The sequence below is a fragment of the Alexandromys fortis genome, unplaced genomic scaffold, assembly GCF_014885135.2.
Source record: "Alexandromys fortis isolate MF-2015 unplaced genomic scaffold, M_Fortis_MF-2015_v1.1 scaffold_59, whole genome shotgun sequence".
Taxonomy (NCBI): domain Eukaryota; kingdom Metazoa; phylum Chordata; class Mammalia; order Rodentia; family Cricetidae; genus Alexandromys; species Alexandromys fortis.
The window spans coordinates 6,107,185-6,135,042 of NW_026067943.1; the positions used below are offsets into that span (position 1 = coordinate 6,107,185).

The 27,858-nt window shown below is 43.5% G+C and overlaps 1 protein-coding gene across 8 annotated transcripts in view; it reads left to right on the forward strand.

The window, feature by feature from the left end:
• The window catches only part of Marchf8 (membrane associated ring-CH-type finger 8), a 73,801-nt gene that overhangs the window by 42,516 nt on the left and 3,427 nt on the right, over nucleotides 1-27,858 (forward strand). For 4 of the 8 annotated variants that reach the window (XM_050148400.1, XM_050148398.1, XM_050148397.1 and 1 more), the window contains 4 exons: nucleotides 6,151-6,201; nucleotides 23,221-23,306; nucleotides 25,620-25,800; nucleotides 27,454-27,601. In XM_050148400.1, the coding sequence (XP_050004357.1) occupies nucleotides 6,175-6,201; nucleotides 23,221-23,306; nucleotides 25,620-25,800; nucleotides 27,454-27,601 (442 nt within the window). In that variant the 5' untranslated portion in view covers nucleotides 6,151-6,174. The other 4 variants (XM_050148404.1, XM_050148403.1, XM_050148399.1 and 1 more) reach the window with 4 other exon arrangements.

Genomic DNA, 27,858 nt, shown 5'->3' on the forward strand with positions numbered 1-27,858 from the left:
ACTCCATTCCCCCTCCCTCTCGAAGAGCAGTTCAGATTCCCTGCCCTGTGGGAAGTCCAAGGTCCTCCCCCCTCCATCCAGGTCCAGGAAGGTGAGCATCCAAACAGGCTAGGCTCCCACAAAGCCAGTTCATGCAGTAGGATCGAAACCATTGTCCTTGGCTTCTCATCAGCCCTCATTGTCCACCATGTTCAGAGAGTCTGGTTTTATCCCATGCTTATTCAGTCCCAGTCCAGCTGGCCTTGGTGAGCTCCCAATAGATAGCCCCACTGTCACAGTGGGTGGGGCACCCCTCGCGGTCCTGACTTTCTTGCTCGCGTTCTCCCTCCTTCTGCTCCTCATTTGGACCTTGGGAGCTCAGTCCGGTGCTCCAATGTGGGTCTCTGTCTCTAGCTTCATCCATCGCCAGATGCAGGTTTTATGGTGATATGCAAGATACTCATCAGTATGGCTATAGGTAGTATAGGGTCATTTCAGGTTCCCTCTCCTCAGCTGCCCAAGGTACTAGCTGGGGACATCTCCTTGGATGTTGTTTTTTGAGACAGAGTCTCTGGATAGCCCTGACTGTCCTGGAATTCACTATGCAGATCAACCTGTCCTCTAACTCACAGAGATTCACCTACCTTCTCTCTCCCAAGTGCTGGGATTAAAGGTGTGCACCTGATTGTCTGGCCCCTAAAAATAAAATCTTAAAAACAGGCAGTAAAACCACTTACACTTTAGAAAGCATAGACACAGAAGTAACATAATAAAGTAACAAAATGAATTGAGAGGAGAAACATAGGGCCAAGGGAGTGCATGGAGGACCAGCTTGCAGGGCCAACAAGTCAGTTGAAGCAGCTAGAACAAAATGCTCACCCCACCCCCATGAACTAACAGAGCTCAGACATGACTCCTGTGGTGAGTGCAGTCAGGCACCAGGGCAGGGTGTAGGAAACCAGTGGTGAAGAAGACAGGTGACTGCCCTTCCTGGATGTGGCCAGAGGGAGGGAGGGACTCATCCAGTCTTTCCTTCAAGTTTTCCTTGCAATTGTGTTTTGAGTAGCAAAGAAATGACTGCTTCAGGCATCGCTCATTTGGAAATATGCAAGCATTAACAAGTTGGGGGCTGTGAGTGTCCGTCTGCTTCCTTGAAGAATACTAGTGAGATAAAGGCTTATTTATAGCCGAGAGCAGGAAGGTCCCCTCCGAAGCAGCTTTATTTCCTAGCACCACCGTTCAGAACGCCCCCTCCCCCAGCTGGCGTGCTTTCCAAGTACTCTGCTGCTTCTCACACAGCAGCCCCGGTAGGACTGGCTGATAGAAAAAAAATGTTATTCCAGATATCTGTGGCTAATTATTTACCCTTTCTGTCCTTTTTTGGAGTCTCTCAAGTATGTGTGGATGATAGGTTAACATATGAGAACAGACAGATCCTCCAGTGCCATTTTCTGCCATCAACTGGAAATTGAACTAATATTATTTGTAAGCCACAAGTATAGCTTAGAATCTTTACCTTGTATATTGCTGTAGGAGGACCATAGAGCAGAAGTGAAATTGGTTTCGGGAATGGACTTGTCATGAATTATTCATTAACTACTCATTCCTTGGAAGTCAGCTGGAGGAAGTAGTTAGTCAGGTTTGATCGCAGGAGGGTAGCACTGAAGTCCAGCACAGAACAGTGTGGTTCTGCTGGCTGCTGTAGAGCTGCAGGGCAGCTGCAGTTCAGGCACAGCCTGTCCCTGCACAGGGTACCATGCTGCCTGAGAGAGCGGCACTGAGGGCACGCCCATGCATTCCTGTTAGAAGATGAAGCTTCAGGTAGGAGAAGTGTCCTGTCAGCACTTCCCAGCTTTCTCACTGACTGAGGGATGCTATAACAAGCTCTGGAACCTCAGAATTGCTCAAGGATCCTTCCCTGGAAGCACCAAACATTAGTCTTGCAGTTCCATATTGTCAGGGATGTACATTGTTTCTAATAGAATGTGCTCTAATAGACTATATCCCTTGCATTTGTCGAGCATATTCCTAAGACAATAAACTTTTAAATGTCATGTCTCAAATTTTTATTGTCATCCTTTGATGTCAAATATCTTTCTATTAATGTTGACCATTTAATTTTGAATTTTGTAGTTTGACTTTGAATTCTGAGAAAAATAGCTTATTATTTGAATCAATGAAGCTACAGACTCTTTTCTAGAGGAGGCATTGTCTGCAGACTATCTCCGTTGTTTCTATGGGAGCATATGGATAAATAGACAGAAGATGGAACAAAGGGTCTTTGTTCTGTTTGCCAATGTTATTTACCATGTATGCATGTGAGCTATTGTGTGTGTATATGTATGTGTGTGTATGTGTGTGCACATATGCATTTGCAGACTAGACATGTAATTTCATTTGATGGTGCTGTTTTGATGTTGCCTTTTGCTTTGTCCTTTAGCTTTTGTATGGGTGATGTCTTTGTTTGTTGAGACTGTAAGATGCTCCTGAGCTGTGGGATACAGAATTACATAAAAACAATCAGGACCAAATCTAATAACCCTTCTTTTTTGAGACAGGGTATTGCTGTATAGACTAAGCTAGGCTTAAACCAATGATCCTCCTGATTCATCTTCCCAAATACTGTGAGTATAGGCATGGGCCATCATGCTCAACTTTCCTAATCCTTTTTATTAAGCTCTATGAACGTGGGGTCTTTGTTTTATTTGCCATCCCCATTCTTAAGGTCTTAGAAGAATATCTGGCTTGTAGTTGCTAGCCAATAAGTGTGTCTCTAAATGAGTGCATTCTTAACTAAGATTTCCAATAGCTTTTATAGAAAGTAGTATAACTTCAGTAATTTATTTTATGTGTATGAGTGTTTGCCTGCGTGTATGTATGTGCACCATGTGTGAGCCTGGTTCCCACAGAGGTCAAAAGAGAGACTATCAGAGCCCACTGAAACTGGAGCTGCAGACAGTCGTGAGCTGTTCTGTGGGTGCTGGGACTCAAACCCTTGTTCTCTGGAAGAGTAACTAGTGCTTTTAACTGCTGACTCATTTCTCCAGCCCACATATATAATTTCTAAGAAACAAAAATGTCTATTCATTTGTTTACATAATTAATAATAAAAATTAGTTATGAATACAAAGACCCTTAGTAGAAAAAGCATTGGAAAAGACTGTATTCTTCAGTACATTGCTGCCATAATTATTATTCTAATTTTAGCATGTTGTATGTTATAATTTGAAAAACATTTGTCAGTCTGTGTCACAGGGAACTATGTGTTTATTTATTTATGATTTCAGAAGTTTTAAACTTTGCGTATCTGGTACTTAGCGATGTTAAGGGAAACAGTATCTTCCAGAAAGACACAAGATGTTTAGCTGGGAGTGCATATCTTCCTGTCAGGGCTGGGGCAGGCTGACCTCTGAGCTTTAAGGCCAGCCTTCTCTATACAGTGAGAAAGATACACTCTGTTTATGAGCTCAGAGTTACCACCAATGTCATCTCCTTTAACACTCCCCTCAGCCATCTATAAAGCCCGCCTTATAAAAGAGACAGCTGAGGAGGGTGGAGGAGTGTTCAAATCCCTGTCTTTTAAAGGACCCAGGTTCAGTTCCTGACCTTCATGTCAAGTGGCTCACAGCTGCCTTGAGCTCCGAGGGGCACAGCATACTCTTCTGGCCTCTGAGGGTACGTGCGTACACATAGCATACACTCACACAGACACACACATACATCTACGAAAAAATTTTAAATACATTGTAATAAAGAAAGAAAAGTAACAGAGAAAGCTGAATTGCAGAGTCTAGCGGAATGGATCCTGAACAGGTGTTAGCTGCTATGTCTTATGTCCAGTCAGCTCATCTATTTTCCTAATGCTTGTCACTTTGCTACTACTTAAAGTTCTAAAAGGAATTAATAAGCAAAGCAGAGCAGACAGCTACATGACTATTAATTTAGGTTGCACTGCCTTATTGATTAATGATGCATTTTGTCTTACTTTGAGTAAGTTTACCTTAGTATATATGTTGAATATCATTTTATAAGTCATAGTCACAATCCTATTTATGATTTTGGGTATGTGTGTACATATATATATGCATATATATACATACATACATACACATACATACATTTTTGGCTAGAATCCACATATGAGGGAAAACATGCATTTTCCCCTTTCTGAATTTGTAAGCTATCAGTTATATATTTTTCTTTCCTTAAATGTTTTTAAATTTCAACTAAAGCAAGATGCCCAGTCATAATCCATATTTTTGTTGCCTAGGTATTTTCATTTAGCAGTCAAAAATGTAGCTATTGAATGTTCCCCATTTCTTTAATTAGAGCCCCCCCCCCGATAGTTGCAAGTTGAATTAACACAGTTATCAAATAAAACTAGCTGGAGTATCAAAGAACCTGTTTTTCTAACATTTCCTCCATCCTTGTATTCAATGTGGAGGAGTGGCTGGGGAGACAACAGAATGTGAGCACATAGCACACTGAATAGTAGCAGTGCCAGAGTCGTGCTTTTAGTCACCTTAATCCAGCTCAGAAGGATCTCTGTAAGTTCAAGGTTAGCTCGATCTACAGAGAAAGTTCCAGGCCAGCCAAGGCTACATAGAAAGATCCTTTCTCTAAGCAAAACATAACAAACATTTTGAAACCGAAGTGTTTTCAGAGTAAACAAACAAAATGGATGCCTTAAACCAAGTGCTCTGAAAGCAAACCATGAAAGGTAGCCAGCAACTAAAATCCTAAACAACCATCTGAGAATAAACCACTAGACCAAACCAAACCAAGGTTTGGTGAGAGCATCAGAGGAACTCACCAACCTCTACCCATATCAGTAGAAGGACCAATACCAGTACCTGGCTCTGATCTGGGTTACTTTTCCCAGTAGGGTGACTTGGCCTTGGGTTCCATATTTAAGGTACCATAACTAATGATGCAACAAGTAAAGCTCTTGGAGAGAGTGAGACTGAATGTTCTAGCGCCAAACTGGAGTGCCTGTGACCCAGGAACACAAGTATATGTCATCTTAAATACAGTGTTCCAATATGGTAACAGTTTTATGAGGGTTTTATAGTAACAGAACAAAGAAAATAATAAATTATGGCCTTGATCATAATACACTGGTGGAAGCATGAGGCAGACAAGTGACATCAAAGCAGAGAAACCTTTGCAAGAGGCCTCAGAGTCTATCTGATGACACATTTAGTTCTGGGTAGGCAAAAACTATGAATCTGTTTATACAGTCCAAAATTACATACCTGGTAGTCACTGTTAGACTTTAGGGTCAGAAAGGAAGGAAAGCCAGAGAGTAAGGAAAAGTTGTGATCTCTCTGTGGGGAGCTGTGTCACAGTCACACCGCAGACACAGGCAACACAAGTATGGCCAGGTTCTGAAGCGAGAGAACTACAATTCACCAGATAAAGCAGGGTGCACACTCTTCAAGGTCTCCTAGGGAAAGGAGGGGCTTAGGTTAATATGTGACCTGTATTGTCTAGGTGCCTGCTGGATAGGATAGAGCTTGCCAGGAGCACGAAGCTTGGCATGTGAGGGAGCAGCCAGAGGGTCTGTGATCCATGGCGACCGGAGTTTTAGGTCATGCACAGCAGTGGGCAATGAATGATTATTTTTAAAAAGGCTTTAGATGTCCAAGGTAGTTTGGCTCTGGACCTGCAATACTCTAATCTCCTCACAATCAATGATATTCTGGTCAGATATCAGCCTCTTAATGTGTAATGTAGGTGTGATTTCTTGTCAGCTAACAAAACAAAGGTCCATCCAGTGCCCCCCCCATCTGTCTTTAGGCACATACAGTGAGGTTTCTGTTTAAATGGGAAGAGGGTACGAGGTGCACTTAATTAAGCAGTTCTGTCAAAGAGGTAGCCATGCATGACTCTGAACTATGACTTGAAAGTATCTTAAGACAATTATTGTGGCTTTATTTTTATAGTTCCAGTATCCTGCTCTTTCCTTGATAAGTTCCTTTAGGGAAAGGACCATTGTTTTATTTACTTTTGCCCAAATTTCCAACTTTAATGCCTAGGAATATACATCTAGTATAGTGGTGCGTGCTTACAGGAATAACTTGTTACTGGAAGTGTCGTAATTGATTGTTTGTTCTTTGTATGTCTTTAGTCACAGCTTAATAATTGCTACCTGTTTTGGCTTTCTTGCAGAATGAGAAGGCTTTGGGACATTCCATGAGTCATCCAAGCAACATTTCTAAGGTGAAGTGCCACCAAAATGCATTATTTTGTACTCTGGGACTTTTATGTTCTTAGAATTTACATGTATTAAAACTCATTTTTTTGAAAATGGGGAGGTTACATGTAACATGTTCTTGTATGCATGCTAGTAAAGGGTATACATGTTCCCATATGCATGCTCATGCATGTGTGACCTCTGGAAACCAGAGGTCAGCATCAGGTGTATTCATTTATTGTTCTCTATATATCTTACCTTTTTGAGATCAGGTCTGTCTGGTGCTCATTAGTTCAGCAAGACCAACTGAACTCAAACTCACTTTCTCCTGCTTAGGCGGCAGGCGCTGTGCCACCTCAGCCCCTTCCAGCCCTCTTTTCTTGATGCATTTCTAAAGTTTGCTCTGGGACCATGTAAAGCTTGTGGCAGGTGTCATTTTCCAGTGAGGCAACTTTGAGTGTGTGCCAGGGGAGGTGACTTCTGGAGAAACTCCATCCCCACCACCTCGAATCATTCTTTTCAGGCAGAGAACTCTCAGACACCAGAGTCTGTTTCTCCAGGCAGGAATGCGTTTGGCTGGAAATGGATTTCTATGACTCGGGTGGCAAGACATCTGGAAGTAAATAGTCCAGAGCTGAGTTGCTCAGGGTGTTTCCAGGCCCGCTCTTCCTTTCCGGTCCACCGCTCTTACTGTGTTGTCCTCATCCTGCTTGTCATGTGGTCCCGTGCTGCGTCTGTCCCTCTTGCAGTGTCTTCCTGTAGATAGCTTTCTAGAGACTCATTGCCTGCTAGGATCTGGCCCAGGAGACAGCAGCTTCCCACACGGTCTTTCTCCGGGTAGTACTCTTACCCCAGATCAGTCTGACCCCTTGGCCAGACATGATCATGCAGATTACTGTGTGGGTTTGAGCCTTTCCCCATGTCTTTGTCATGCAGCTACACAAAGTACAGTCCTGACAGGAAGACTTGAACAACATAGCAAAAACCTGTCCTGCTCCCTTGGAACCTCTTAGGTCCTCTAAAATGAAGCTATGTGTGCTCCTTGCTTTCTTTGTTTGGGCTTGAGAGGATCTCACTGTTATAAGTCCATACTGGCCCTTGAGCTAGCATTTCTTTTGCCTTCTCTTCCAAAGTGAGGACCATAGGTAGCACAGCGCTGCCCCTAGTGCGTGCCTCGTTTTCATTTAGCGATGCTGTCAGTGTATCATTAAGGTCAGTCCTCACCTTCCACCCTGTTCACCATGAGCTTCCATGGTTCTCCCGTCTCCACCTCCCCTCTCTCCATAGGAACAGACATGCACTGCTTTGGTAGTTTACAAAATGGGTCCTTGGGAGTAAACCGGGGCTCTTGTGCCTGTGCAGCAATTACCTTACTCATAGCACCATCTTCCTGGTTCTTCACTTAACTGTAACCTTTCATATCTTTAAGTTCTGCGGACCCTAACTATATTCAGCTTCCCCATCCCAGCCAAGCTTTCCCTCCTCAATGCTTTTCTCAGTTGACCTAATAATTAATACCTTTCCTCCCTCCCACCCTCCTTCCTTCCTTCCTTCCTCCCTCCCTCCCACCCTCCCTCCCTCCCTCCCTCCCTTCCTTCCTTCCTTCCTTCCCTCCTTCCTTCCTTCCTTTTTCTTTTTGTTTTGAGACAAAGTCTTACTATGTAACTCTGGCTGTCCTGGAATTTACTATGTAGACCAGGTTGGCCTTGAACTCACAGAGATCTGCCTGCCTCTGCCTCCCAAGATTGAAGGCATCGACCACTGTGCCCACCTAATAATTAATAACTTACCATGCACCTTGCTGCTTTGTTCTTTTTTCCAGTAGTTACTGAAGTTAGAAGTGATGTGGTTTTTAAACCTCAGTGGTATCGTATTTTCCTAGTGGACCCACCAAGTAGTTTTTTTTTTTTTTTTCGGTTTTTCGAGACAGGGTTTCTCTGTGGCTTTGGAGCATGTCCTGGAACTAGCTCTTGTAGACCAGGCTGGTCTCGAACTCACAGAGATCCGCCTGCCTCTGCCTCCCGAATGCTGGGATTGTCTCTAACTCACAGAGATCCGCCTGTCTCTGCCTCCCGAGTGCTGGAATTAAAGGCGTGTGCCACCACTGCCCGGCCCCACCAAGTAGTTTTGAGTCTACACTCTGAGGTAATGTAGGGGATGACACTTGGTTCCCAGAGGGTGTAAACTGGGAATTTGGCTAGGGAACTACTGTAAATATACTAGTACAACCTGAGCCTTGCAAATATCTTTAATTCAAAGAATATAACTGATTAAAAAAAAAAAAAAACCTAGCCATGGAAACAATCCCTGATGCACAAGCCCCACTGCAGAAATACATGAAACAGGAAAAATGAAGCAGAATATCTTCTCTGATACATAGAAATTCCTCAGTAATGGATTCTAATACAAGTGAATTACATGAAATTCTAGACAAAGAATTCAGAAGAATAATTGTAAAACTATGCATTAAAATGAAAGAGGACAAATTCCTAAATTAACTGAGAGCTGGAAAAAATAAGGTCAATACAGGATATAAAAGAAGAATTGAATAAAATTATGTATACCAAAAATTTAAATTGAAATTTTAGAAAATTTTACAAGTGAAAAAACTCACTAATGGGATGGACTGAGTGGAAATGAATTATCGGGAATGTATGTTAAGAAGGATGAATTAGAACATTCAGACATTGACAATAAAATAAAGTATAAAATGCAACATATATTAGACACTATTAAAAGATTGAAATTACAAGTCATTAAGATAGGAGGAGAAACCTTCAAGCTAAAGGTATAAATATTGTATTTAGAAAAAAATCATAGCAGAAAATCCTCCAAATTCAGGAGAAAATATTTGTATGACTGAGGGCCTCTAAAGCTCTGGATAAGAAAGAAGGAACCTCTCACTCTTCAGGACAGTTAGAACACCGAACCTACAGCTAGAACACTGAACCTACAGTTAGGACACTGAACCTCCACTTAACACACAGAACCTACAGAAGCAGACTAAAGTACTTATGGAACCTCTCACAGCTCTCTACAGTTAGAACTGACCCTACAGAACAAATGAAAATACTGGAGAGCAAAGGGAAATAGACAATAACTGGTGAAGGCACATCCTTCAGTATTGTTAGGTAGGTGCAAAAGGAATTGTGGTTTCAGACCCCGATTTTAAATCATTGTAACAAGGCTCAAACATATCTATTTAATCCAAACAGGAAGCGTACAGACAAAACGCTTTTGCCAACAAGAAATAAACTTATTTAATATTATGAAAACACATAGTACTATGAGCAATCTATAGACTCAATGCAATCCTCATAAAAATTCCAATAAAATTCTTCACAGAAACAGAAAGAAAATTCTAAAGTTCAAATGGAAGTACAAAAGACCCTGAGCAAAAAGAGCAATGTTGGAAGGAAGCACCATCATATCTATCTTCAAGTCAGACTATACATAGTAACAAAAGCTCTTCCTTTGGGCTGGAGTTCTGTTCCCAGTACTCACATTGAGCAGCTCACCTGTAACTCCCATCCCCAGGGGATCCAGTGCCCTCTTCTGGCCTCCATAGAACTGTACTCATGTACAAAGACACATATACATATAATTAAAATATTTGTTTTAAAAAAAGCAAAAACAATAGTACATGCTTTGGGTATGTAGACAAGGTAGAATCTTGTACAGTGCTGGTGGGAATGTAAACTAGTCCAGTCATTATGGAAGTCAGTATGCATGTTACTATCAATAAATCTACCATATGACCCAGCTACACTCCTGGATGCTTCCTGGAGGTGCTTAAGTTAACAGATCACATAGATGCTTGCGTGTCAAGGTTTATTGCAGCCTTATTCATGATAATTAAATTGTGGGACCAACCTTAGGTATCTTTCTATGTAGGAATGGATAAACAAAACTGGCATATATACATAATGAAATCTTTCTAATCATAAAGAACAAAGTTGTGTTATTTACTAGAAAATGGGTGTATCTGGAGATAATCATATCAAGCACATTAAAACTGTGTCAGGAAGACAAATGTCATGTTTTCTTTCATTTGTGGATTCTAAACTTTATATAGATTCATAAAATATTGCATGTATATATGACATGAAGGACAGATGTGATCCTTAGGAGTACAGAGGGGATGAGAAGTGGACAGAAGTGAGAACGGAAAGGGCAGGAGAATATGGGAGAGAATATGCTCAAAATTCATTATATACTTATATTTAAATGTCCATGTGAAATTTACAACGAATATACACCAATTAGAAAAAAAAACTTGTTAACAAATGCTTCTGTACTGTTGGGTACTGGCTTGCAGGACCCTTGTAGTCCTGTCTCTTCTCACCTTGGCAAGGATTCCTTAATCTGATAGGTCAGCACAGCTTGGAGCCATGCCATCAGATACACTGTCTGTGCCTCTCTTCACTCTTATGCTTACTTTGTTGCTGTCAGATGATTGAGGAACTCAGAATTTTACATCGGCTTATAATGTCGGAAAGCACATTTAGTTAGGAATCACATTGATTAGTTGCCACCTCGAATGAAAATGTATCTATTATACAGTATGTTTCTCAGTTTATCATACAGAGGAAGTCATTATCACTCCCTAGTTGTCTTAATGCTTCCCTTTATAAGACAGAGCTCTTACTGAGGTAGGCATTTGGGAGACTGTGGTAGAGAGCCTCTTTTTGTTAGGGGCGGTCACTTGGAAGCCAGAGAGCCTTGGAAACTGGAAACAATGTACTAAACACAGACTTCGATAAAGTGGCTATCAGTCCTATGCCATCATGACCTTACCACCTACAGGTTGTCTTGCTCTGTTGTAATAAGATTGGCGGGCTGGGCTGCGTCCCGCCACCCAGCTAGCTATACCCGAAATAATTACATGGAAACTGTATTCTTTTAAACACTGCCTGGCCCATTAGTTCCAGCCTCTTATTGGCTAGCTCTTACATATCGATCTAACCCATTTCTAATATCCCTATAACACCACGAGGTGTCTTACCAGGGAAGATCTTAACCTGCGTCTGTGTCCGGTAGGAAAATCGTGGCGACTCCTTGACTCAGCTTCTTTCTCCCAGCATTCTGTTCTGTCTACTCCGCCTACCTAATTTTTTTGTTCTATCAGAGGCCAAGCAGTTTCTTTATTACTTAACCAATGAAACAACAGATAGAAAGATGACCCTCCTCCATCATTTCCCCTTTTTCTGTTTAAACAAAAAAGAAAGGCTTTAACTGTAACATAGTAAAATTGCATATAGCAAAACAGTTATCAAGCAAGAATTACAGTTACAATATTTATATCTATTTTATCTTTTATCATAACTAAAAAAACTATAACTAACCATTCTTCAACTCCATCAAAGACTCCAGAAGGATAGAATATTATCTAAGCAAACAAGAAGTCCAAAACTCTAGAAATGACAGAGACATCTCGCTGCCTGGACAGTCACCCAAAGTTCCTCTGTACCGTTGGGGCATCCATCTTCAGCCTTCAGGCCCATAGTATCCAGCAGACATTTCCATGAAGCAGGAAATTACAAAGACAGTTCAGTCACTATCTACTGTATACTGCAGAATGTCTAGCAGACTCTTTCATGAATCAGGAACCCCGAAAGACCATCTCACCTTTAGGCAAGTTCAGCAGTCCTCTCTCTGTGGGTTCTCTGTGTACAGTTTATGCATCAGTCCAGGCAAGAGCAGTTTCTTGCCCAAATGGCTATCCAACTCCATAAGGATCCTCTTCAATGCCCATCTTCCTCTCGAAGTAGATTGGTGCTGCCAAGAGCAGACGTGTCTCATTGTCATGAAAAGCGCTAAGTTATTAAAATATTTTAAATGCCATATTCTGCAGTCTTTGAAAGATATGAAGAATGCCTATCTAACTGAAATATATCTCTATATATCTATAAAATATAACTAACATGACTACAAGCTTGACTATGATGATTATCCATTAACAACCTATATTTCCGAATTATACATTACATTTTAAAAATGAACTACACAATCATAATACCTTACTCAAGATCAGAAATACATATACATATAACAAAATTGACCTTAAACTTGTATCAATAAGTCAAGATTTATACCAATGCAAATTATTCATATCTATATCATATCCCCCTTTAAATGTAAAAGAACATATATAAACAATATTTTGGGAACATGGGCGCGGTTTTTTCTCTCCAAACTGCTTCCTACTGAATGGGGGTGCTGTTATTCAGATCGTTTAGGGTGTAACCTGTGTGTCAGGTTCATCTCAGTTGGCAGTTGAGTGGAGTAGTTTTTTGAGGGTGTTCACAGCAACTTTTCGGGAGGTCGTGTTCTATCATGCCATATCGGGATAGAATCAATCCACAAGGTCTGGTCCTCTGTGAAAACAAAAGAAGACCCTCTCCAAAGCATCATATCCTTAGACCCAAATTTTGAAATCGTAATACCCTTATATCCATTCTGGTTTAGCTTGGCAGCCCATGTAATGAAATGTCTCTCTGTACTTAGCTCCTTCACAGTCAAAAATTTTAAAGAAAACACAATGTACACAATCCAGACTCTCTGTGAATTTTTCATTTTTACGTGGCTTATTTTTCTTTATTTCTTTTAATCTATAACTATCTGTACTCTGTCTCTTTAAAGACTTTACCCTTTTTTTTAAGACATTAACTTTATTCTTTATATTCTTTTTCTTCTCTCTCCCAAGCCTACGTACATTCATCCAACAGTGTCTGAATCTGTTCCATTGTGAATCTGTAATTTTTTTTTTTTTTTTACTATCCAGGAGCATTTCTTAAAATGTCAAGCAGTTCTTAAAAACTTAAGTTGCACCATGTACAACATGTACAAGTAATATGGTACCGCCTGTGTCCTGCCCAGTCGAAACCTTAACTGTGCTGTTTTTATGGTAATTACGGTAGTTCCTGCCAGAGACCAGCACAGTTCAGCATGGCAGAGCTGAGCCAAGATGCTCCTGCCTCAGAGCTATTTGGTGCCCCTGAGCCACACACAGTTCCAGGCACACAGCAGTCCCCAAGATGCTCCTGCCTCAGAGCTATTTGGTGCCCCTGAGCCACACACAGTTCCAGGCACACAGCAGTCCACATTGCCATCAAGCAAGCCATAGAGCTTTACTCCAAATACTCCATTCAAAAGCTCTGTCTCCCGCAGGAGCCAGACAGAGATCGCAATGGCGGCACAGCCCAGAAAGCCGGCATTTTAAAGACCCTCCTCCATCATTGCTCCACTGTAAGATTTGTCCTTGCTTGTTAAGACAAGTAAGCACAGTATAGCCTTTGTGACAATTGCATAAGTTCAGATTTTGACCAGTACTTGACTGTCCTGGACATTGCCTTTGCTTGAGAAAGATTTCCATATGATACTTACCTATGGAGAGAATTTTTAGAAAGATAAGAGACAGAGATAGAGATGATAGGAAACTCAAGATAGAAGAGGTGCTCAGAGGGAAGACATGGATAAAGAGGGGATACTTAAAGCAAAAGGGAAAAGAGTCAACCAAATCTGTTCAACTGTGATAGAAAGATAGTGGTCAGACACACACTGGGGAATCTCAGCTTTCAGGTGGCAGGTGACAGGCAGCAGTAACTCTCATGGCACCCATTCCAGATGCTTGGAAACTATGAGCCTGTATTGGCTACAACTATCCCTCGACCTAACATCCTACCAAGAAAGATTGTGGTTTCCTAAGAAGGCTTGAGCACACTCTGTTCAACTGAAATTGCCGTAGATCCCAGGAACTAGCCTAGGTCAGCAAATCAAAGAGGCCTCTGCTGATAGATCTTGACATGCTTTCATACTTCCTGGTGTGATTTCAACTTGTGTATATAATGTGCAAAGGGCAGCACCCAAGCACAAATGTTATTTTGCCCCAAGGGACCCTGGAAACCCCTATTCCAGGTGACACAATTTCTAGAACTTGGTTAAGTGAGAAGGGAGTGGGAACCTTGGCATAGATGCCTCCTCAGAATTCTCTAATCCTAAAAGTGGCAGAAGGCCAGAACTTCACTATAGACTATTTTCAGAGATCTGCAAAATTATATTTATTTACCTTGAGCATTATATACCCTTGGTCAATCAAACATTCTTGGGCAGAAGTTAGACTGGACATATTTTATCTCTTTAATTATTGTAATGTGTTAGTTGACAAGCATATCTCAATGAATTTGAACCTTGATTTGTGTAGCATGAATTCTAATTGTTCTTAATAAAGTGAAAGCTGAAAGACCAGAGAAGTAGTGTGAACAGCCACTGGAGAGACCTTTTGCCTCTACCAGTGCTCAGACAGAAGGGGTGATCCTATCCTCAGACTGTATCCTCAGAATGCAGAGTGATCCTCAGACTGCAGCTGTCTCTACCAAACCTCAGACTCCACTGAGCTCATCTATTCATGACAATTGCATGAGTTTAGATTTTTTTCCAGTACTTGACTGTCCTGGACATTGCCTTTGGTTAAGAAAGATTTCCATATGATACTTACCTATGGAGAGGACTCTTAGAAAGGGAAGAGACTGAGATTCTCCTCCAGCCTTATATTTCTCTCTCTGCCCAGACATATCACTCCTGTCTGCACCTCCCTAGTTTTGGGATTAAAGGCATGGGATCCCAAGTGCTAGGATCACCTTTGTGTGAACTCTGTTTCTCTTTTAGACTAGATCAGTCTCATGTAACCCAGGGTGGCCTTGAACAAACAGATCTATCTGCCTCTGTCTCCTGAGTCCTGAGATTAAAGTTGTGTGCCACAGCTACCTGGCCTATAGTGGTTTAGCTCTGTACTCTGATCTTTAGGCAAGCTTTATTTGTTAAAACACAAAGTATCACCACATATTTGTTTGGTTTCCTTTAATATTTTCTAGTTATTGCCTTTGAGCAGAGATGATAGACAGTTGACATTGTTCTAGAAACATCTGGTTATACCGTGTGTGTGTGTTTGTGTCCGTGTGCGCTTGCACTTGTATGATAATCAAAGGTTGACATGGAGTCTTCTTTTGCTCTCTGCCCTAGCTTATTTTGAGATATGGACTCTCAGTGAACTTGGATCCCCACGTTGGGCGCCAAGTGTTTTATGGAGAGGCTGTTTGTTTGTCCCTGTAGCCCAACTAGTTTACACCCAAAATAACCACACAGAAACTGTATTAATTAAAACACTGCTTGGCCATTAGCTTTAACTTCTTATTGGCTAACTCTTACATCTTGATTTAGCCCATTTCTTTTAGTCTGTGTATTACCATGTGGCTATGTCTTACCGGCGTTCGTCTGAGGCAGAGGATCCAAGGCTTCTCCCACTCTGCCCTTCTTCCTCCCAGCATTCAGTTCTGTTTTTTCTGTCTATCTACATTTCGCCCTATCAACTAGGCCAAGGCAGTTTCTTTATTCATTAACCAATGAAAGCAACACACAAACAAAAGGAACTCCTACACCAACTTGGTAATAATTAAGTTAGTGTGTATGCACATTCACATGTGTGCAAGTGCACATGAGTGTGCATATATGTGGTGGAGCAGAGGACAGCCTTAGGTGTTAACATCTCAGGAACTGTCCATATTGGTTTTTGAGACAGGGTTTCTTACTAGCCTAAGACTTGCCAAGTGGGCTAGACTGGCTGGCCAGTCAGCCTCAGGAATCATCTGTCTCCACCTCTCCAGCGGTGGGATTAGAAGAGAGCCCCATAATGCCAAGTTCTTCCTACCAATCCTATAGGCTCTAGGAATAGAAGTCAGTTCCTTGTACTTGACTGTTGGCGAGCTGTTTCCTGGGGTCCTTGGCCTGCTGTTTAAATAATTGAAATCTGGTGGTCTGTTCAGTGAAGTCATCCCAGAGCACACTGAGGAGGACTCTAGAGTCAAAAACCTCTTCTGCCACCATCCCAAAACTCTGTAAGAATTATTCTTGGTAGTAAAAAAACAACTGTTTAAAGAAAGCTATATTAGTGAAAGGTCCTTTTGAGTGATCTATACATACACAGACAAAGCCCTTTGATCAAACCCATCACTGATAATTTTAAACCTTTATATGGTCAGAGCTTTAGTTTCTGGAGCTATGAAGCATCTTTGCTCAGAAAGTGTGACCTTTGGTGTTTGTTATATATATTGTTATTTTGTGGAGAGTCTAGCTGTGGAGACTTCAGGAAGGCAAGTCTTAAGCAAGCATTTCTGCTGCAGCTTTTCTTCTTTCAGTGCTGTGTCCTATGGCTCTCATTGTACTGGAGACATACTGCTGTCCACATGATTGGGTACCAACAGGCCAGGAAAGAAGAGAACTCAGTGTTAATGCCACTTGCTAGGCAGCATTGAGTCATTTATAATAGAAATACTTTTGTATTCAGTAGTTCTTTATTACGCATTCTCCCCCATGAATTCTATATTGTCTCTATTCACCTTTTAATGACCAGACTAGTTCATTGCTCTTGCGAAGGCTGGTTCTTGGCACAGCCTTCCAGCAAGAGCCGTGATGTATGTATCAGAGCAGCCACAGAGTGGCCTCTTCTTTAATTGTAGCTCACTGTTTAGGATGGGTACAACTGGGTATTTATTTATAGAAAGGAGCCTCGGACAGTGAAGCATTGGCTTTCACAGAGTAATTTTACTAAACTGAGTTTTTTGAGACATAATCTCAGTGACTCCAGATACCCAGTGGGGCCCGTCTGCATTATGAAGTCAGGCCTGCTGAACTGGTGCTTAGCAACAAATCACTACCTTTTGGCTTGGAGTGGGAAGACAGTAACCTTTAGCAACTTCCTGAGAAGGAAACACAAATTAAAAGGTACTTTGATAAACAGGATTTCTAAAACACTGTGTCCCACCCTGTTGGCCATGAGATGTGCTCCCATAGCTGCCTTTGAACAAGTGAGATCATCTTGGGCTGTATGCATGGCCTTAGAGGAATGCTTGAGTACTTAAAAGCATTTTGGTAATTGATGTGTAAGTAAATTGGTTTTCAGTTTCCAAGCACATGCCCACACCTTGCTGCTTTTCTTGTTTTTACTGGGGGACGTAAGTATTTATTAAAGTCATTTGTGTATAATAACTAAGTATCTTGGCATTTTTTTCTTAAAAGTTTGTGATCTAATAAGAGCAGACACTTTTGTGTTTGTCATTTGGAGGTTTGTTGGAGTTTGGGTATTACCTGCTGAGAATTCCTTGTAATATTTTTCAAGAGATGGTTGATGGAATCAGGGCAGGCCCATCAGTAGAGGACTCATCTTCTTTCCTAAAGAAAAACTGGGCTTCATCTTTACCTTCATGCCTTTCCTTTCTTGGACTACAGCCACTGTCTTGCTGTTCTTGGTGTCTGCTGCCAGACACAGACCTGTGGTGATTATTTTGTTTGTGACAAATAAAGCTTGCCCGGAGGTCAGAGGGTAGAGCTAGCCATACTAGTTAGCCATAGAGGTCAGACAGTGGTGGCACACACTTTTAATCCCAACACTTGGGAGACAGAGGCAGCCGGATCTCTATGAGTTCAAGGCCATCTCTGCGTTACATGAGATTGGTCTAGTCTAAAAGAAAAAAACAGAGCCAAGCATTGGTAGCTCACACCTTGAATCCCAGCACAAGGGAGATGGAGACAGGAGGCATATGGCTGGGCAGAGAGAGGAATATAAGGTGGGAGGAGACAGGAGCTCAGGATTCAGTCTGAGGTTTTGTAGAGAAGGCTTCCAGGCTGAGGATTCCTAGAGACTGGATCGCCCGTTCTGTCTGAGGATTCGATAGAGGTGAGAACTAGTGACTGACTGCTCTGTTTCTCCCATCTTTCATCTTTCACCCTAATATGGGAGTGTCTTCTATCTATCTGTTGCTTTCAATGGTTAATTAATAAAGAAACTGCTTGGCCTGATAGGTTAGAACATAGGTGGGTGGAGTAGACAGAACAGAATGCTGGGAGGAAGAAGCAGATTCAGGCAGTCGCCATAGCTCTCCTCTCCAAGATGGAATCAAGACGCGAGAGTTAGCCAGTAAGAGGCTAGAGCTAATGGGCCAGGCAGTGTTGAAAGAAATAGTTTCCATGTAATTAATTTGGGTAAAGCTAGCCGGTGGCTGGGGGGAGGGGGGTGGGAAATGGCCCGCTGCTCTCTACTACATCACCCCCTAATATCTGACTCCATGTTTTTATTATTAACACCAATTAGAACTCACACTGCTCAGACTGTTTTGTGAGTTCTTTGTGATGCTCCTGAGATGGGGATTCTATAGGAAGTTCATAGGCCTCACAGTGTGTGAACAGCAGCCTGTTGCTTCCTGCATGACTGAGGCTCTGTTATCAGGCTCTGTCCTCCTGCCTCCTAGCTCTGCCTCATGCCCGTCCTCTGTGTATGCATAGATATGGTCACCCCCATTATACCCCTTTGACGTGCATTATTTGGAATTGAGAGAAGAATGGCAGGTATTTCTCTTGACTTCAGCTTTCCAAATGAAACTCGCCTCTTCTCAGGATACTGGCCCTGGTTGGATACAATTTTCCAGATTAGACCTCATCTCCTCCACAGTCCAATTTTTCACAATCCAGCAAAGTGAATTTGGTTCCTGTCTTTCTAAGCTAACAGAGGAACTGACTAGGTAATTCCCTCTGTCTTCCATCCCTTGTGGGGTGGGTATGTCAGTACCCCCAGTTGAGTTTGACCCACAGCACAGACAAGGTTACTGCACAGCAGTGAGGGTGTGAATACACATGGGCCTTCCACCACGTTTTCAAGGGGGTGGGGTAAGTGAAGAATTATTTCTCTCTTGTGTGCTGTGCCTTCATGATATATTTTTGGCCTTTGCTGTGGCAGCTAAACAGAGCTGGCTCATGAGTTTTCAGTCTCAAAGTGGTCAGGGGACTAGAAAGCAGAGAATACCTGAAATTACAGGAGTGCGGGCATTTTAAAATAGGTCTCGGTCTGCCTCCCTGTAAAGCTTTGGTACCACAGACCTTGTGTGCTTAGCTTATCATAGGAGGATGGGGCCTTAGGTGACTGCCATGGATTGAAGATGCTGGGAAAAGAGAAGGATGGTGCATAGGCCCATGCAACATGAGGTGGAGAACTTAGTGTCCTGAGACCCATTTCTCACTTTATTTCAGGAAAAATCCTGGGAAGTGTCATTGGCTGCCCTAGGCTTGTTATTATTATATCTCCAAGTAAATTAAACTTTAGATCCTTAAGAACTGTGTCTACTAGTGTATTTAAAGAATATGCTTGTCCTAATTTATTAATGTTGCTGTGAGAAAGACTATGACCAAAAGCAACTTAGGGGAATAAAATATTTACCTCATCTGATAGCATACTGTCCCTTATGAAGGGAAGTCTGGCCTCTTCTAGCAGGGCAGAAACCTGGACACAGGAGCTCAAGCAGAATCATGGAGAAACATTTTTATTGGTTTGTTCTCTCAAGGATTGCTTGGCTTGCTTTCTTATACAGCCTATGGCTACCTGTCCAGGGATGACTCTTCTCATAGTGATCTGGGCCCTCCTATATCAATCATTAATCAAGAAAATGCCCGCACAGACTTGCTTACAGGCCAATCTGATGAAGGCATTTTCTCAATTGTCTTTCTTCTTTTTTTAGATGACTCTGTATCAAGATGACAAAAAAACTAACCAGCACAGTTGACCCCTTGTTAAACTGATTTACTAATTTATTACTATTAAGCCATAACCTTTCCTTTCTTTTTTATCCTCAAGATACCATGTTGCCATCACAATATAAAACATAGTATATAATTTTAAAAGTCTGGGTCTTTAAAAATTCAAACACATTAAAAGTTCAGTTTCTTTAAAATATCCAAAGTCTTTTTAAAATACCCATTGAAGCAAAACCCAAAGTACAGATGCATAAATAGCCCAGTGGAGCTCGATCTTTCGGGCTCCAGAGGACTTTGGGCTGCTCTATTCACTGGCTCTGCCATCAGCAGCACATGCAGCTTGTCGAATAGGCTCTGCTAGCTGCCCCCACCCTGCCGTTATTCTTGTTGGTCATCCCACAGTCCCGGCATCTCCGTGGACTCCATCTTCAGCAAAGGCCTCCTGGCCTGTCTTCAGGACCTCGGCCCTGCCACATGGTGCTAAACTTTTCTTCATGACCCCTTCAACCCTGGCGTCTCCTCTGCAACTGAGGCTGTACTTTCATCAGTGCCCTGTCTGGATTTACACAGTGCCAAGCCAGCTACTGTCCACAGCCCCTTAAACCTTGCAGCTCTCATGCCATTCAAACCTGTACCATCTGGAAGAGTCTAATACATTATTAAGTTCAGCTACTCGTTTGAGATACAACTTTGACCGTCTCTGGACCACACATCTCTGTGGTCATCATGAGGGAATGCTTCCCGGAAGTTTTCACCTCAGTGATCTGGTTTCTTTTAGTCCTTACTGGTTCTTCAGCTCCACCATTAATTGTCCTAGTAACGCGAAAGTTTCACTTCAGTGATTCTGGTCTCTTGTGGATCACAGCTGATTCTTCAGTAATGGCTGACCAGAAAACACAGATTCTTAACTCCAGCTATCCTATGAATGATTCTTTCCTCTACAATATACAATCCAGGCCTTCATCTTAACAGCTCTGCTCTCCCAAAGTTCCAAGCATTTTCACAGTCCTCCTCAAAAAAACATGGTCAGATCTGTCACAGCAATACCCTGTGATCCTTGTGCCAATTCCTGTCTAGTTTGCTTGCTATCGCTGTGAGAAAGACCATAACCTTGCAGTTTGGGAGAAGAGTTACTCATCTTACAGTAACCAAGAACTCAAGCAGAGCAGGAACCTGGAGCAAGAGCTCAAGTAGACCCATGGAAGAACCTTGTTGACTGGCTTGCTCCCCATGGCTGGCTCAGCCTACTCTTTTATACAGCCCAGGGCTACTTTGCCTAGGGGTAGCACTGCCCACAATAGTCTGGGGCCTTCTATATCACTCATTAACTAAGAAAATGTCCCCAGTTGAAGTTTCCTCTTCCCAGGTGACTCTAGATTCTGTCAAACTGACAGAGACTAGCCAGAACAATACCCAGTGTCTGTGTGTATGTTCAGTTGGGCAGTGTAGAGTCCTTGATGACTCCGATAGGCTAAAGAATGAGACTGGTGACTTCAGTATCTACATCTACCATATTAACATGGAGCTTCTGGGTCAAATTTCTTAAGATTGAGTTAGATTAGAGATGTTTAATTTTGTGCTACAAGACTTCTTTCCAGACTGGTATGCTTGAACTTTGGCAGTAGAGGACAGAAGACAGTTTCTGGGAGGTGGCAGTGCTGTTTGGATGGCTGATGCCTCATTGGTGGAGTACCAAGATGAGTGTATCCTCTTAGTGTGCACTCAGAAAGTGAGGCTAGTTCTCAGTCACTTGTGGGACAGGGAGGAGCTGCCTGCAACCACAGGGTATGCTCTCAGTAAGGTGAACAGAGATGGAAATTTACTCAAGGAGCATGATTCTTTTCCCACAGCTTGTTGGGTTTCACTGAGCAGATTGTCACTCAGGCTCCCTATTCTAAGAAGGCATGGATGTGCTCATAGGCGTGTGCCATACAGTGATGTTGTGAGCAGCAGTGGACTGAATAGTGATGGCAGTGATCCCAAAGATCGTGATGCAGCTGGAAAGTTTCAGTAACACTGTAGCTGCCTGAATGTTGTCGTGCGGTGCATTAACTCATGTGCTCATGTTGGTGCTGGTGCAAGCTGTCTGTGCTGCTGGTTCCACAGAACTACAGCGCATACACTGGGTCCAATAATAAACAGTCATGGTCTGCACACCATAATCAGTCATCGTCAGTGTAGGGTGCCTTCTCCTGCTGTAAGCCAGGCGTGGTGGCACACACCTGTAGTCCCAGCATTTGGGAGCCAGGAGCAGGAGGACCCACTGTGGGAAGACAGTGTAGAGATGCTGTAAATGCGACAAGTGCTGTGAGACAGTACCCTGCTCCACACCAGCAGCCTCGCCGTCTCATCAACGCCAGCTTTGGTTCAGCTGAGGGGACCACGTGGACTAACTGGGCCTGTGCCATCTGTGGCTGTGGAGAGCCTCTGAGATTTGTACAACAGTAAGACCTTGCAGGTTTCACACTAAGCATGTGTCCTCATTGTCAGAAAAAGAAAGGTGTGTGTGAGGTTCCAGGGTCCTGAAGGCTAGAGAATGGGTTTCTATGGTGCCTAGGGAAGCACAGTGGCTTTTCATTTTTAGTTTGGCCCTTCTTCCGACTCCTGTTTCTCTCCATCCATTTCTCATTGTAATAAATCATCTCTGTCTAGCCTTTTCCTCCCTTCTGGCTTGTTCACTGCTATTCATGGCTCTGCTGTGTCCTGTGAGCTCATTACAGTTCTTTCAAGTTTGAATTTCTTGTGTATGTCTCTTAATCCTCAACTCTAAGATTAGATTTCTTGGGAAGCCCCGTATGCCCCATCTCCTCTTCAGCCAAGGTCCTTAACCCAGGGTTGTAACAGGTCAGTAAGGCATTGAGGCTCAGCACTCTGCTTCTGTGTGTAAGGTGCTCAGGGAGGAAACCACTTGCCAGCCTTGGGGAGCATTGTCTCAGGAACCAGGTGAACACAAGTGCTGGCGGGAAGACACCTGGCCTGCTTTCCTTCATGTTGCTGGGGTACCTTATAGGACTTGGTTTCCAGACTTACTAGGAAGTTTATTTATTTGCTTAAGGGGGAAAACTGCTGAATCTTCAGAGCTTGGAAGTGTAGTTTATGGTCTTAAAATATCTCTTAGCTATATTTTTCTTTACAGATGAGGAAAAAGTATGGTTTGAGTTTCCTTGCCTGGACTTGCATGGATTTGATGCATGTTCCAGACAGGCCTATGGTACACATCTTTAATCCCAGCCCTCGGGAGACAGAGGCAGGCTGATCTCTGAGTTCACTATATGTGAGTTTCAGGCCAGCTAAAGCTATAAAATGAGACCCTGTCTCAACAAAATACAACAAAGAACTCATACAAACTCCTCTCAGAGCAGTGGGACAGCAGACATCATTTGATTTTCCACCCGCTGACATCACAAGGAGACTGTGTCTGGGTCTCTTGACTTCTTCATAACACTGACTAAGGTGTGTCATTGCAGGCTGGGAGTAGTCCTCCACCCGCGACGGCTCCAGTGTCTGCCTTCTCTCGCACTTCTGTCACACCATCCAACCAGGACATCTGCAGGTAACACTCTGCTTCACGTGCTCCCGTGGCCTGTGTCGGCCCGGAATTCCCAGCTTTCCATTTGCTCCATCTTCCACCTTTGGTCTAAACAGCCCGGTGTTATGTGCTGTTTGCTCACCAAGTTATGAGCCAGTCTCATTCCCCACCCTGATGTCTGCTCTCTTTAAACTTGTTTTCCTTTCTGTGCTTTATCCCACTGTTCTGCGTGCAGTTCCAGTGCACTGTGTTCTGAGTGTTGTCACTACAGTCCCATGCAGTCTGCTGTTGTCTTGAAAGCTCCTCCATGCCAGAGTTCTCTGACGCCAGGGCTCACTGTGACAGTTATCTGTAAAGACACATTACAGGCATCAAAGGGAAATCCCTTCGGTTCAGAGTGGGACCAAGCCTTGAGGCCTGCTAAGAATACTAAGGCCAGAAGAGCACTGAGATTCTCCAAGTCCCTAAGCGATGTGGGTGAGAAGACCCAGGATGCTTTGGACAGCTTTGCCTACATGGAAAGAACTTGTTCTGAAGGGAAACTGGTGCTTCCTCAAGGTCCACCCCTCAAAAGGAAGAAGCTCCATCATAAAGAAAAAGGAGCAGAGCCCTGCCCTCCCCATGGCCATTCCAAACACTTGCGGGCCTCATCCCTTTCTACCAACCGTTCAGCCGCCTCGAAGAGGGAAGTTGGCAAAGGGAACATACGCATCCCACTTTTGGAGGAGAAAGCCGATGGTGAGGCCAGGTTGAGAAGCCAGCGCCTGCTTCGGTACCTGTTCTCACTGTCGCGTGGCTCAAGTGCCAGCAGCCTGCATAGGTTCCATGAGCTGGAGAGCCATGCCAGCCATCTGTATACTGCCAAGTCCTCCAGCTGGCTGGCAGGGAGCACGGACTGCTGTTCTGATGAAATGGGAGATGACGACGTCTTTGAGGATACATCATCTGCCAAACTGAAGAGCAGGGTCCTGCGTGCACCCCTCTGCTCAGTAGAGAAGGACAGTGACCTGGATTGTCCTTCTCCGCTCTCTGAAAAATGCACCCCCATCTCTCCCGTGTCCACCTCAGGGGATGCCTGCAGGTTGGTTTACCAGGGGCCACCTTCAGCTGTCTCTGCTAACACCTTCATAGCTTTACCTTGATTTACTATGTGAGCTTTCTGCAAAGTGAGAAATAGACATCTATTGCCAGCTGTAGAGCAATTGTGTTTTCCAAACAGTGATACCATTTGGAAGCTAATTTCATAAGCTGCAGAAACTACACATATTAAACCGACTCCTCTCAGCAAGATAAGTAGGCTTTGCCTGAATATGTGGGAAGAAGGGAAGTAGCACCCCCTTCCTAGCCTGCCTCTATGAGTGTCTTGTCTCTAGTAGTCTGTCTACATACCTCCCTTCCTCCCTTTCTTGTTCCCTCCCTCCTTTCCTTCCTCTTGTGTGTCCTGCCCTTGCCCAGGTCCTAACTCTACTTCCCACCTGTATTCTTCTTGCACAGCATCTTGGCTGGGCCCAGTTTGAGCTCATATGTTCCCACTCCTGTGCCTCCCCTAGTCTCCTTCTTAATGTGCTGTTACATTGCTTGTGTTTGGATCTGGAAACCCATTTCTGAAGTGAATAACACAACAATCTAGCCAGGCCTGGGGCAGGCCCTCTTCACAACAGCTGTTCCTACCTGTTATCCAGCTGTTGGAAAGATCGCTGTTCTCAAAAGGCTAAATTCATGGAGGTTAGTAATTGAATCCAAGATGTTTCCTTGGAAATAATGACTGGACTGCTTTAATAATTCTCCCTTTAATGCCATGATTAGTCCCCAAGAGAAATGAAGCTGCAGAATCATTTGGAATTTTAAGTGGAGAGCAAGTACTGTGATCTCTGCTCGATTCCAAGAGAGGGTGGGAGGTAGAGCTCTTGTACATGTGACTTCATAGAGAGGCTTCTTAGAGTGGCCTTTGAAGCCACTGTACTATTTTGAAGTTGAAGATGCTGATTTGGGTTTTGTTTTTCCTCTAATGTCTTATGTTCTGGAAGGTGTCTTTATTGTTGCCTAATTTTATCTTTCAAGTTTGAAGTCTTCCCTAAAAATGCCTACTTTGTCATTTCTTGTACCGTTGTTCTTCCTTTTCTGTTGCCAAATGCCATCCTGACGTTGCTGATATGGTAAGCTGACATTCAGCTAGTCGTGTTTTTTCTCATTTGTGCTTGTGTGTCTCTGTGCTGATAGTCACTTTTATGGTCTTTATTTCTGAACTTTCATTTGCGGAGGAATTGGCCTTCTGGTAGCGCACCATCTTCCCTGCTGTGGCCCTTCTTCCACTGATGAGTCTGTCTTCCACCACAGGATCTGCCACTGTGAAGGCGATGACGAAAGCCCTCTGATCACCCCCTGCCACTGCACAGGAAGCCTTCACTTCGTGCATCAGGCTTGCCTGCAGCAGTGGATCAAGAGTTCTGACACACGCTGCTGTGAGCTCTGCAAATACGAGTTCATCATGGAGACCAAGCTGAAACCTTTGAGGAAAGTACGTAAGAAGGGGTACTCTGGGAGAGTCATCCTTCAGACTGCCCTGGGCCACCCGTGGTCACTGCTTTAAAAATCGGGGGCTGGGGTTCGTGTTGTAGATGGTTGTTTCTGGGAGTGATATCTGAGGTCCGACCTTCATTCATAAGGCTTCTCTTCTTTCACACGGAGACTGTTTGGCTGTCCCTCTTCTCTCCCTTGATCACCGGCTGTCTTGTGACAACTTGCTCCGTGCTTACCTTCTTATGTAGTAACTGTGTGTTTTGTGTCTCTAGTTAGGACACACACTCCCCAACACTCAACCCAGTTTAGCACAGTCCACGTGTTTTGTATATTTTTGTTACATATTTGCTGGATGAAAGGGTTTGTGGATGAGGAGGTGCCCTAAGTCACTGCTGTCTCCTTGGCACTGGCTTTTTGTTCATCCTTGTCCGTTTCATATGTCTCTTTCTATGCCCAGCCCAAAAGATCACATTTGGAAGGAGAAAGGAGTTTTACAGTGTCAAAAGCATCACTAGGGAACTCACATGTTATGAAGCCAACTAAGTGCTAAGTTACTTGGCAGTGGAGCACACAGAGAATGAAGTGATCTTCACGGGAGGAGGGCATTGTTTGACTTTCGGAGTCATTCTAGCTGTGAAAGTTTTTCAGGCAAAGTAAAAGGGCTTTAGAGGGGTCAGATTGCCAATGGAGAAAAGTATCCTCTGAGGCCGCCGTGAATGTGGGCACTTCAGGAGTGTGAAAGGGTTGAGCTGTGGGCCTTTTAGGAAAGAGAGAATCCAGGCGCAGAGGACACCAAGATGCTGACTGTGCTTCGGTTGGGAAACCCGGGGATCTTGTGACTTCTAAAATCCCAATAGAAAGCAGTTGGGTATTAGAGAAGGCAGGTGCAAACTGCTCAAGAAAAGGTTTTGCCTGGCCAAAATCTCCTGGGACCTACTCTCTGTGACTCTGAAACGCGATCTGGTAACACTTGGGAGTCTAGATCATCAGTGAAGCTCTGTTCTCAGCTTAGCCTGATAATCTGTGGCCATCATTAGCAGAAGATGTGCAGAATGTTTACACTTTGTTCTCTCTCTCTGCTTTTATGTCTTTTCTTCTGATTTGGGAACCAGTAAATGACAAGGCCAATCTGTTTGGAGTAAGTTAATGAGCTCCTAGAGGGATGGCACTGGCAAAGGCTGCTTGTACCAGGAACTCTTAAGCATCGATTTCAAGCTGTTGCTGCCAAAGTAGCAGAGGACCAAAGAGTGAGAGCTTCTGCCGTTCCCCTTCACAGCATCGATGTGACTCATTGTAGTGTGTTGTGATCTCATCACTCTTCCATCCCTCCGTGTCAGTTCCCCATAGCTGCGTCCCAGCTGACATGTTCTACGCCAAGCTCTTCATTGTCTGCTTACAGGGATGAGAGACTAGCTAATGGGCGGGCACTGCTCATCTCAATCCCAGTTTTCCTTCATTGCACAGAAAGTTCCTGTGTCTGCTACCTCTTTGAAGCCAAGTGGTTCAAAGTAGTTTTGGGTGTTTGGGCAAATGGATCTGGCCTGGGAGTGGGAGGGAAGGAAAGCTGATCAAAACTGTGAGCAGCAGTCACTCCCACTGTGGCCCTTTGCTCTGAGTCTGAGCCTCACGCTCTCTGTGTTGTCTTTTCCAGTGGGAAAAGTTGCAGATGACTGCCAGTGAACGCAGGAAGATCATGTGCTCAGTGACATTCCATGTCATTGCTATCACCTGTGTGGTCTGGTCTTTGTATGTGCTCATTGACCGCACCGCAGAGGAAATCAAGCAGGGTCAGGTGACAGGTGAGTGCCTGGGCCGTGAGATGAGTGTTGTACAGGCCCCGGGGCCCGAGGTCTGAGGTTCAGAGCTCTGTTTCTCTCAGGCCATGAACACCTGGGTTTGTAAAGGGTGAATACCAAGGAGGAGACACTAAGCATCTCTTTGGATATTACTCTGTATCTTCAGAGTCAGTCACAAGAGATAAAACTTGAGACTCCTGAGAGAGCAGGGGAACCCACAATGAGAGCCCTTCGCGCTGCTTTTGGGGAGGGCGGGTCTA